The 12,646-nt window shown below is 42.1% G+C and overlaps 1 protein-coding gene across 1 annotated transcript in view; it reads right to left on the reverse strand.

Moving 5' to 3' along the window:
- Nucleotides 1-12,646, reverse strand: part of LOC122792731 (cingulin-like) — a 1,533,502-nt gene that overhangs the window by 973,303 nt on the left and 547,553 nt on the right. The window contains exon 4 of the mRNA XM_044060313.1: nucleotides 12,464-12,511. Coding sequence (XP_043916248.1) covers nucleotides 12,464-12,511 — 48 coding nt within the window. The remainder of the gene's footprint in view (nucleotides 1-12,463; nucleotides 12,512-12,646) is intronic.

The raw sequence follows: 12,646 nt of genomic DNA on the forward strand, positions 1-12,646 counted from the left end.
ACACACACACACACACTGATTCTGGGTCCTGAGGAGCTTCCTCGTTATCCTATCCACATCAGCTTCTGTCAGGCTTCCGGTACACAAGATGATCTGATGAAGGAAGAAGTAAATGGAGGTCTCAAAGATCAATGCACTGGTCTCTCTCTTGCAAGAAGGGGAGCACAGTCGCTGGGAGACGGATTCCAGCGAAAATCTGGGCTCCAGCAAGGGAGACGTTTTTGTGGTTTAATAACTATCGGATCCGATGAGGGAGTTAGAGTTGAAGCTTTAAATAGTTTCAGATACAGAGACAAAGAAGCCATGGCGAGGAGTAGTCAGGGAGGGCTTCCTGGACTCCCTTGTCTTTTTCCTTGAGCTTGTCACCACTCTTCGCCCCTCTGTGTCTGATGACCTTTTAAGTAGATGGGGAGGCTCCAAGAACAGTAAATATCACTTAGGACAGTTCTCCCACAGGGGCTGGTCAAAGTCCCTTCAATACATGTTTACTGTGCCACTCAATGACAGCCTGCTGGCTAAAAGCAGTACAAATGCCATAGTCTTCCATCCAGATGGGCAGTACCCAAACAGTATAAATATTTTGGATGGGGATGTGAATTGGGAATATTGTGACTGCAGGCCACGCATCTTTTGAACCCAAATGGCTTATCAGCAGCCATGGCAACTAGGCACTCTACTAGACAACAACAAAGAAAACAGCAATAACAAGATAATAAGAAGAACAATGATTCAATACTGCGCTGAATAAAACCTAATCTACATCACCAGGATTTGTGCCAAAGCCATGAAGAGTAAGAGAAGAATTTCATTTTTAATAGGGTAAGGGTGCTAGTAAGGAAAGAGACGCAATGCTGTTGAAAAGAAGGAACTAATTTTAATATCTGAATAATCAACAAACAAATGTGAGAGAGTTTTATAACTTAGCTGAGGTGAGCCTGAGAGAAGGAATAATGTCTGTTCTCGATAAGTGGCAAACAAGATGTAGGGTAAATATCTCTAATACTTCTACAGAAGCGTTGACTGTTTTCTTGTCCTAAGACTCCCTTTCTACTTTCCAACTGCCTAAGTCGTTATGCTAAAAGCGTCTGTGCTCTGGGGCATTTATCAAAAAAAGTTGCTTAACGGTTGCCTATTTAGAGTCATGCATCTTACCAAAATACTCTCATTTTCCCCTTCAGCACTGCACTTGCTCCTCCTCTTGTTCAGTCAGATTCCCCTTATTCTGCAATACTTTGACCCTTGTCATTCTCTGTAAATAATTTCTATTACTTCTTTCCATATCGCTTTCCCCTTTATTTCTACCCTAATTCCATTTTCATTCTATCCCACTCACAAGCTATCCTTTTTAAAGAAATTTCTATCTTCCCTAACAATCCTTGAATCATTTCCAATACTGATTCATTTAACTCCTCTCTTTTTAACAACAGTAGCCAGGGTCACATTTTCACATTACCCTGCATTTTTGTCTTAGTTTTGATTGGTGCATAATCTGAAAATTATTGGATGTGTACCAAAGCTTTCAATTAAATGTGCATGCACCTGTAAAACAAATTCTATCCATTCATGCCCAGATATCATACCTTTGGGAATATTATTTAAATTCTGAGTTCCTGCTACTGAATTCACAAATTTCATTCTAAACATTTGAATATTTTTCTTCACAAATCTACCCTCTTTTGTTAAATGTTCCCTTTTATATACCCCTGTACATCCTCACTACTGCAAATCAAGTTCCAGTTCCCACCCGTAAATAACATTCTCTGCTAAAAGCTGATTATTTCTCCCAAATTTTTTAAGCCCCATAATTACAGATTTTGGTGGGATACAAATGCATGCCAGTGTAATCATCCTCCCTTGCCAATAGCTCCTAACAACCACAAATTATCATTATCTTTTTACCCTCTTCTACCACTATCAGAGTCCTGCTAGTGATTAGTTGTATTCCCTTTTTCATTTGTCCTAGATATTCTGCTCAATTTCTATTCCTGAAATCCTCTTTTTTGTCAAATTCACATGCTCATTTTTATCCAAATGTGCCTCCTGCAAATTGCTATTTTCACCTTACATTTCAGCACTCTTTGCTCTTTGTTTATATCTGTAAGGTCACATGCATTCCATGTTAACACGGACAGAGCAGCCACCATAACAGAAAGTTATTACTCTGCCCCACTATTACACATTCTAGTTCTTTTAAATGTCTATTTCCAACTCTTCACATTCTCTCTTTCTGTGGCAACAGAAAGATTCTTAAAGAACGTTTTCCCTCTTTAATGTAAGGGAATAGCTTTGATAACTTTCTAAGATAGTATTTAATCTAGGATAGGAGGAAACTGGGAGTTAACTGGACGGATGCAGAAGAATCTCTTGAAAACACCTACCTCCCAATATAAAACTTCACTTACGTCACTGTACACCTCCCCAGAAAACCCTCTGACCTGCTTCTGGCTAACATTAAAAGTCTCGCAAACAGGGTCTCAGACCTACATGTACGCCTTTCCCTCTACTCTCCTGGCTCACTGAAACATGGCTAAAATCAGAAACAACTAACAATGAAATATAGTTCCTCCTGGCAATAACCTACTGCATAAAGATAGAGCTAACAAAAAAGGTGGAGGCATTGCTGTTTTATTTAAGATCCAATTCAACACTGAAATAATGGACCTTCCACCACCTACACTAGCAGCAGCAGAAGTCATAATTACTAAACTACATTTGAATACTAAAAAACGATAAACCTAATTGGCTGCAACTTTTCACCAGGCAACAATACAGACACGGCAAAAAATCTATTTCACTGGGCCTCTAATCCACTACCTCAAGAAACCATTACACTAGGAGATCTCAATATTGACTGGCTAACATGCAACTGCTCCAAACCTACAAACTTTATAAACCTCCACAGGTTTTCTCAACTTATCCAAGACTCAACCAGAGTTGATAAAACTACAAAGAGGGAATCAATACTCAACTTGATATTATCAGACCAAAAAAAATTAGTAATTCAGGATGTCTCCCAGCCTGAATGACCATCTACCAACCTATTTAATCAGAAGTCAAACCTATCTAGTAAAATCCACCACCTCTCAACAAATATGTAGTAAAATATCCTTTAACCCCAACAATTTTATTGCCACTCTAGCAAGTTGCAACTGGCACCCCTTGAGAACACAATCTAGAATGCTGTATCCTATTTTAACTCAGCATTCCTCACAATACTAGACCACCATGCACCGCTAAGAACCATACGAATTAAAGCTAACTATGCCCCCAAAGACCAGATCCCTACTACATAATCGGGACAAAGCCTGGGCAAACTAGAAGAAATGAGGTATCACTACTGAGAAACAAAAATATCTTGAGTTTAGAAATAAGGCAAAGAAGATTACTAAGGGAGACAAAAAGTACAGTTTTGTACCTACCATAAATGTAGATGTCCGATAGGTATGCACCTGCAGTCCTAACATATGGGTTGTCCTGCTTCAGGCAGCCCTTCGGTCGGCTGGATTCCAAAGTCTGGGCCTGGCCTCGGCCGATGTCGCACTTCACCCGACGTCATAGCTGCTGTTTATTGGGTATAAAGGCATCAGCCGACGCCATTTTCCTCAGTGTTTCTTGCCCCAGATGCCAGGTGCCCTCTAGGAAGGCTAAATTTGGATAAATGCAAATAATTCCAAACAGTAGAGAGCAAACAATATATATATATATATATATATATATATATATATATATATATATATATATATATATATATATATATATATATATATATACAAACAAATACACCATAATAGATTCCCCCAGCTAGCTAAAAGAGGGGTAAATACCCTAGAAATACCACAGAGGGGAAGGAGGGTGGGTAATCCTGACTGCAGATGCATACCTATCGGACATCTACATTTATGGTAGGTACAAAACTGTACTATGTCCTTCAAGGATGCATCTGCAGTCCTAACATATGGGTAGAATACCATAGCCAAACTGGGGGAGGAGGCACTAAGATAAAGATGGTGTAGTTAAGATCCCTTGCAAAACAGCAGTTGCAAAACCTGCTCGGGATCTAGAGTATAATGGAAGATTGTAATGCTTGGCAAATGTATGCACGGAGCTCCAAGTAGCAGCTTCTAAAATGTCTTTGGTAGCCACTCCTCGTAGGAAAGCTGTAGTGGTGGCTGTAGCTCTTGTGGAATGAGGTCTGATATTATCAGGAGTTGTCTTTCCATGAAAAGAGTAGCAAAATTGAATGCAATTTCCTATCCATTTTGAGATTGTCTGTTTTGAAATTGCTTTTCCTTGCATTCCTGTTGCATATGCTACCAGAAGCTGGTCGGTTTTTCTGCTGGTCTTAGTTCTGTCCAGATAGCAGCGTAATTGTCTGTGCACATCCAAGGTATGTAGCAGTCTTTCCCCCCTGTTCTGTGGGTTGGGGAAGAATGTAGGTAAATGAATCGCTTGGGTTCAATGATACTCTGGAGACCACTTTTGGCATAAAGGTAGGGTTAGTTCTCAGAGAGACTCTGTCCTGATGGAAGATAAGGAAGGGTTGTACTGCCATTAATGCCTGTAACTCAGATACCCTTCTTGCTGAAGTAATTGCTAGCAGGAAAGCAGTTTTCCAAGACAAGAATTGTAATTCTGCTGTTGCTGCTGGTTCAAAAGGGGGAAGTGTTAACTTTTCCAGCACAAAGTTGAGATCCCAAGTAGGTACAGGTGGTTTCCTTGGAGGCTTTACATTTTTGATTCCTCTCAAGAACTGCCTGAGTAGAGGATGAGAGAAGACAGGAGGATCCATGTTGTATTCTGCTGAAATTGCTGATGCATGAATCTTAATGGAGGAGTAAGATAGGCCCTTGTGGAACAGCTCTGCTAAATATTCCAGGATGTGTGCTATGTTTGCCAATGAGACATTTTCTCCCTTTGCTGCACTCCAAATGAGGTTTTCCACTTGGCTGAATAAGTCTTCCTTGTGGAGGGTCTGTGTACCTCCAGGATAATGTCCTTAACCCTCTGAGATAAACCTGGGTTATTTTGTTTTATGCAATATTCCAAGCAGCTAGCTGCAGTATTTTCAAATTTGGATGTAGGATCTTGTAGTTGCCCTGTGTTAGTAGTAAGGGACATAGAGGTAGAGGCCATGCGTGTGTCCGAGACATGCTTCTCAGTAGCGGGTACCAATGTTGCCTCGGCCAGTCTGGAGCTATCAGAATTACCCTTGGCTGATCCTCTCAGTAGAACTTTGTACATCAAGGGAAGAGGTGGAAATGCATATGCTGTCAGGTTTTTCCAGCTGAAGGAAAGGAGTCCACCCTCCAAGCAAGTGGGTGGTATGCTCTTGTGCAGAATTTCTTCAATTGGTGATTGTGTGGGGAGGCAAACAGGTCTATCTGTGGTAGTCCCCATTTCTTTGTTATGGCTTTGAAGATATCTGGATGCACCATCCATTCGTGAGCATCCGTGGTAGTTCTGCTTAAGGTGTCTGCTAGAGAATTTTCTTTTCCTGGTACAAATCTGGCCTGAAGTTGAATGTTGAGGTTCAGGGCCACATTCCACAGGTCCATTGCCATCCGGCATTGAGGATATGAATGTGTACCTCCCTGTTTGTTGATGTACCTCATGACTGTGGTATTGTCCGTCCTTATCAGCAGATGACCCTGTTGAAGGAGTGGTCTGAATGCCTGGATCGCATGTTTCACTGCCAGCATCTCCTTCAGATTTATGTGTAGATTCAGCTGGTCTTGGGTCCATAGGCCTTGTATACACTTGTCCACCATGTGTGCCCCCCATCCTAGGTCTGAGGCGTCCGTGGTGATTGTCTGGCTTGGATGCGGTTTGTGGAAAGGCAAGCCTCTGTTCAACTGACAGGCCTGAGCCCACCACAGGAATTCTTGCTTCAGGCATGGAATTATTGGAATCTGGGCTTCTAGACTGTGCTTGTGTTGAGACCATACATTCCTTAAATACCATTGTAGCTTTCTCATATGAGGCCTGGCATGCGGAACCAATATTATGCAGGATGCCATGTAGCCCAGGGCTTGCAGGACTTTCCTTGCAGTAAGCTGAGTTTGTGTTGTTAATGTCATGAAGTAGACTGGTAGTTGCTTTTGTTTTTCTTCTGTGAGAAAAGCCATCTGAGTTGATGTGTCTAGTTCTGCACCCAAGAATGTTATCCTTTGGGATGGTACTAGTCTTGACTTTTGCATGTTGACTGCATATCCCAAGGCTTGCAACAGTTGTATGACATTTTCCAAATCTTTTGTTAACTTTGCCTTGTTGTCCGCTTGTATTAGGCAGTCGTCCAGGTATGGGTAAATTTGAATTCCCTGAAGTCTGCAGTGAGCAATTACTGATGCCAGGCATTTCGTGAATACTCTGGGCGCAGTAGATAAGCCAAAAGGCAATGCTGAGAATTGATAATGCTCTGATCCTGCAAGAAATCTGAGGTGTCTTCTGCAATCTGGTCATATAGGGACGTGCAGGTATGCCTCCTTGAGATCTAGAGTCACCAGCCAAGACTCCTTGCCCAGCATGGGAAGAAGTTGCTGGAGGGTCAGCATTTTGAATTTTGGAACAATGAGGTATGTGTTCAGTGCGGACAAGTCTAGAATAGGTCTCCATTGATTTTCTTTTCTTGGTACAAGGAAAAGCCTGGAGTAAAATCCTTGGCCTTGTTCCATGGGTGGCACCTCTTCTATAGCTCTCATCCTTAGTAAGTTGTTGATTTGTCTTAGAGCGTCTGTTTTTTGGCTTGGTGGTAGGTTTGGCATTCCTCTCTTTTTTGGTAGAGTATGGAAGTGAAACCTGTAGCCCTTGTCTATTGTTTGTAAAGTCCATTTGTCTCCTGTAATGTAATGCCAGTTGTCGGAGAATAAGGCTAGTTTTCCGCCCAAGGGTGCTTCCAGTTGTTCCCTGGTAGGCGGAACTAGAGCCAAGTCATTGTCTCTGCCCTGTGGAAGTGGTTGTAGTTGATTCTGTGGCAGTACTTCTCTGGTTGGTAGGTTGCCACTGACGTCCCCTGTAGGCACCCCTAGATTGACCTCTGCCTCTTGGGCGTCTATTTCTGCCTCTCTGCGCTCTGGAGTTGTCTGGAAAGGACCAATTCTTCGAAGGCCAATTTCTGCTAAACCTCAGAGGTTGGGCCTGTAAGAAATCCTTGACTGTTTGGACAGATTTTGCTTTTTCTTCCACCTTTTTTAGAACCTCCTGTGCAGGGGAGCCAAACAAACTTTGTTTCTCCATGGGAGCATCTAGGAGTTTTGACTTAACATCGTCTGATAAGGATTGTTCTTTTAACCAGGCATGCCTTCGAATCACTGTTCCAGTCACAGCTGATCTAAAGGAAGCCTCCAGTGCATCATAGCCACATTTTAAGAAATGGTTACTGACCTGCTGAGAGTTATGTACCAAATCCTGAAGGGACTTGTGGTCTAAAGGTTCAGGAGAAGATAGTTTTTTATTTAGCTGGTCTAACAGAAATTCCTGGTACTGAATCATGTGAAATTGACAGTTCAAGGCCCTGGCTGAAAGAGTAGCAGAAGTATAAACCTTTTTACCCCATCTCTCTAATGCTCTAGATTCCCTTTCAGAGGGAAGAGGGTTTTTGGCAGAGGCAGCTGCCACACCTTTAGGGCCCTGTGAAATGGTTTCAGGGACTGCAACAGGAGCCTTATACAAATGGTAGTGTGTGTCCGGGACCTTGTAATATCTGTCTGGCTTGGCAGGGGCCGGAGGAAGAGAATCAGGAGCAGTACAGGCATCATTATATGCATCATCAACAACTGTTAGTACTGGCGGAATGGCTAAAGGCCTATGCTGTGGTAAGTGTAAAAAAGTCCTTAGCCTTTTCCTTGAATCTGAAAAATCCTGGCCCTGCCATTGAAAGTTTTCCCTCATAGCATGCAAGGTTTCCCCAAAAGAAAATTCTTCAGGAGGAGAAGCAGAAGGAATGGAGTTTTCTGCATCAGAATCCTCATAAGGAGAATATGGGCCTTCGTGAGGGTCTGAAATGTCTGAGTCATCCGAGGAATAATCTGTAGAGACAGGTTCCGGGGGTTCAGTCCTAGGCCTCTTGTCTGGAGGGGGCTGAGAGGCCCTGTCTGGGTGAGGTTGGGATCCTCTGATCAAAGAAATGAGATCCTCAGCCAGGCTGAGTATTTGGGAACTAGAGGTAGGCCTATGTGAAGGAGTTTTGGCAAGCAAGGCCTTAGAAGATTTAGCTGCCTTAGCCCTGGCAAAAGCCTTGATAGACATGGAAGCAGGGGGTCTAGCAGCCCCACGTGCAGGGGTAGTTATGTCTAAAGGAATAGTGTCTGATAAATCCTGGGTGCCTGCTTCTGTAGCAGTAAATTCAGTAGCAGATTCAGCCATGCTCTGTGAGGCCTCGGCTATCGGAAGCATGCTTTCGGCCGAAGGAAGAACCAGGGGCTCGGTTTCAGCCGAAACCGAGACATTCGCGGTTGGCCTAACCGTGGTTTCGGCCGAAACCGCGGGCCGCAAATGAGGGTCCTTTTCCTTGCGCTTTTTAGCTAATTGAGAAGTCGGAGTCTCCGACGGCATTTTGTATGCAAAAGCGGGACCAAAAAACTCCTCTGCAAACTCCGACCGACATCTAAGTGTCCGTCGGTTGAAGGAAGCACAGCTAGACAAGCTGATATGTCGTGGTCTGGGCCTAAGCAAGGAAGGCAGTAAGAGTGGAAATCCTTATGAGGTATTTGTTTCCCACAAGTTAAACAATTATTTACTTTGTCTGACATCGGCTGAGGCAAGAAAGAGTCCCCAACAGGGTACTTAGCTTTTTAGAAGTCTTCGGTAGTAGAAATCTCTGGATCTGACCGACCGGCACTTGCAAACAGCTTCTGCTTCGGGCACCGCGCGGCAAGAAAGACTGAGGAAAATGGCGTCGGCTGATGCCTTTATACCCAATAAACAGCAGCTATGACGTCGGGTGAAGTGCGACATCAGCCGAGGCCAGACCCAGACTTTGGAATCCGGCCGACCGAAGGGCCGCCTGAGGCAGGACAACCCATATGTTAGGACTGCAGATGCATCCTTGAAGGACATCAAGCTACTATCACAACATTCAAAACAGATACCAAACCAATCCTAAAACATTTTGGGCAACCATCAACAAATTGTTCCACCCAGGTAAAGCTGGCACCCCTACTCCTGCAACTACTGACAGCTCAACAAACATAGCAACCCAGTTCAACAAGTTCTTTACAGATTCCATCCCAACTCTAGCTAACTCTCACAAACTCTTTCAAATCACCCAAAATCAGTACTACTGATCTGATCTAACTCTAGCTAACTCTCAAAAACGTTCTACTACTTTCAAGTCTCACCCAAAATCAGTACTACTGATCTGAGCTTCTCACTGCAACCTGCCCCATCTCCACTATTAAAAACATGTTTAATAAGTTAAAACCTACCGCTCCCTCTGCAGACAATCTACCAGCTGAATTCTTAAAATATCGCTGCTAATGCTATTGCATATCTTGTAACAATTCTCATTAATCGCTCTATAGCTGAAAATATACTAACCCACATTTGGAAAATTTTCTGCATCACTCCACTACACAAAGGAGGCATCTCCAAAGAACTAACCAATTACTGACCTATCGCCATACCCCCCCTCCAAAATCCTTGAAAGGTGTGTACACACACAAATCATGACTCTCAATCTACTGAAAAATACACAACATGGTTTTAAACCATCACACAGCACTACAGCAGCTCTTGTATCTTTCAAAGTCAGTCAACAAACACAGAAACAATGGAGATCATGTCTCAGCCATATTCTTAGACCTTTCCAAGGCCTTTGACCTGATTAATCATGTTAAACTCATCCACACTCTCGCAGAATTAAATCTAAGCCCATCTACCATTTCCTGGTATAGAAAGTATCTAACAGGCAGACAGCAGGCAGTCAGATGGCACCACAAACTCTCCCCACTACTACCAGTCTCACAAGGAGTCCCACAGGTTCCATTCTTGGGCCAATGCTGTTTTCACTAACAACCTACATACTGCCTGCCACACTTCCGTCATCCAATATGCAGATGATTCTACACCACTCTGTGCTTCCCCCTCCCCCAGGCTCTCCTACAACAAACACAATCCTCTTTTCTTGCAGTCAAAAGTTGGCTCCCTGAATCACAGTTAATATTAAATCCTAAAGACTCAACTTATTATCTTTCCACCCACACAACACTCACCTCATAACATTAAATTCAACATCACCTCCAGTAATAACACAGTCATATCTCCTGTCAGTCATACAAAACTACCAGGGGTTGCAATCAACAGCAACATGAAATTTGGCATACATATACCCAATACCATAAAGAAAGTACATAAAAAACTTTCCATGTTATACAGGAACAAACCGTTCCTAACAGACTTCTCCAGAGCCACTATTGCATGTACCCATCTCATCCCCACTCTTTTGTAAGCCTCACCAATATTCACCAATCTCAGAAAATCTGACCTTTCCAAGCTGCAAACGTGTTATAATAAAATTGCCAAATTTGCAACCAATACACCTCAAAGAACACACCACTAGACTCCCCTTAAAACACTTAATTGGATGGAACTTCCCCACCTTATTCTCTATAGTCAGCTTATACTAACCCACAAACTACTTCACTACCATGAAAAAAACCTTGTTCTACAAAACCTCTTTCACCCAAGCACCAAAGCTAGAGTCCTGTCATTCAATTAAAAACTACTACTCAATGTGACCAAAGCCAATAATTCCGCAGGTATATCCCTCAATAGCAACAGCATTGCCAAACAGTGGAACAATCTTCCTCCCAACATCTCCACCACAACTTTCTTTTTCTCCTTCAAAAAGGCCTTAAAAACCCACCTACAGCAATCATGGCTCTGTAACCGTGACAACCCTGATTAATCTGTTATGCTTATTTCTACTCTATTAACACTGCCTTCTCTCACAGCACTCTGCTACTCCCACTAATGTTCCTCTTCCCTTCTCTATCCTACTTCAATTACACCTGCATCCCACCTTCCTACACTAACATTTATTACATCCATAGCCTAAAATCCACCTTCTGCTACCTGGCTCTGTAATTCTGAAACCCCTGATTAATCTTTATACTACCGACTTCTTTCTACCAACTCCCTCTCTCTGCACATTATTTCCTCACTAATATACTTTTTTCCTTTCTCTTCTCTACTTTCATTTACCCTCACCCATCTATTATACTTATCTGTATTTCATCCTTAACTTTGAAATCTTGGGAATATAATTTTAAAACATATGTAAACTGCTTTAGGTCAAAAACTAAATACTGTATGCTAATGTAGCTAGCTTTTTTACTGTTAAAAACTATGTATGTATGCATGTTACTATGTATTCCAAAGTGCATTATGTAAATATAACTGTCTGATGGAAAACTTATTCTCTGTATTTGGAGCTTTCCTCCCCGGGCCTCCGCTGAAAAAAGACCTGTGCCAGTCAGACCTTACCAGTAAACAAATGTAAAATAAAGAGAGGAAGAAAGCCCCACTTGCTGTTGTAACCTTTTTGAATAATTTTCAGGTGAAAAATGACCTGTAGTGTCAGTGGACAATCTCTTACAAACCTCTTTCAAGCACATATAGATTCAACAGTACTACAATGCTGACCTAAATACATCTGTACATTCCAATAGCACAAACAATCTGGAGTTTAAGGCTGCACAGTCAACTCTGTGTCATGTACTGCAGAAAAATGAATTAAAATATAATTCAATTTGAAGTGATTTTCTTTTTACCCTCACCCACCCACACATTTACACACTGTTCAAAGGTGCCTCTTTAGGATACACATTTAGTTTTTTTTTTCTTCAGAAATGCTCACAGATAGAGGAAATCCCAAATTCTCTTAATCATTTATAACTTAACAATACAAGTTAACATCAATACAAAGAAGCACACGGTTGAGAAAAAAAAAAAAAAAAAAAAACTGTCTGTTACATCAGAAGCATACATTTCCCCATTTCCCCAGTATTTTGAAACAGAGAGAGAGTGTGTGTGGGTGTGGGTGTGGGTGTGGGTGTACGTGTAAGGACATACTTTGTCTTCCATAACTGAACACTTGATTCTTGTTCGAATAAATCACGGAGAGAGAGCACAGTCTCCTCTTCATGTATTTACACATTAAAATACTGGTCCAGCCCCAGGATGAGATATTCAGATCTAGGAATGCAACAAACCAGGCTGCTAATAGATACAAACAACTCACATTGGGGGCAGGTGCATGTTGCTTACCTGCTACAATACCCCCAGTTCATTTTACACCTCCCTCGCCTAATAAGCACCAATAGTGTACAAGGTGAAAGTAACTCACCTCTGCTTTCCAGATGAAGGGACAAGGTTGTGGATGATGTCTTGCAAGGGAAGAAAGCAGAAGACAAAAAAAAAACTAACAGAAAACACAGCAAACAATGTTATAAAACATTAGGCCTACCATCCATTGCTCGATGTCTCCAAACTTAGTATCCAGACCATAATATTTCTATAAGCAGACAGAGAAAAAATGGAGAGTGAAAAAAGAGCTTCAGAAAAAATAGAACTATAAGAAAAACAGGCAACCTGACCAAACATGCAGCAGTCTGGAAAGTCAAATGATGTGCACTGAAGGCAATGACAT

The sequence above is a fragment of the Protopterus annectens genome, chromosome 2.part0, assembly GCF_019279795.1.
Source record: "Protopterus annectens isolate FY-2018-M chromosome 2.part0, PAN1.0, whole genome shotgun sequence".
In the NCBI taxonomy this organism is placed as follows: Eukaryota; Metazoa; Chordata; order Ceratodontiformes; family Protopteridae; genus Protopterus; species Protopterus annectens.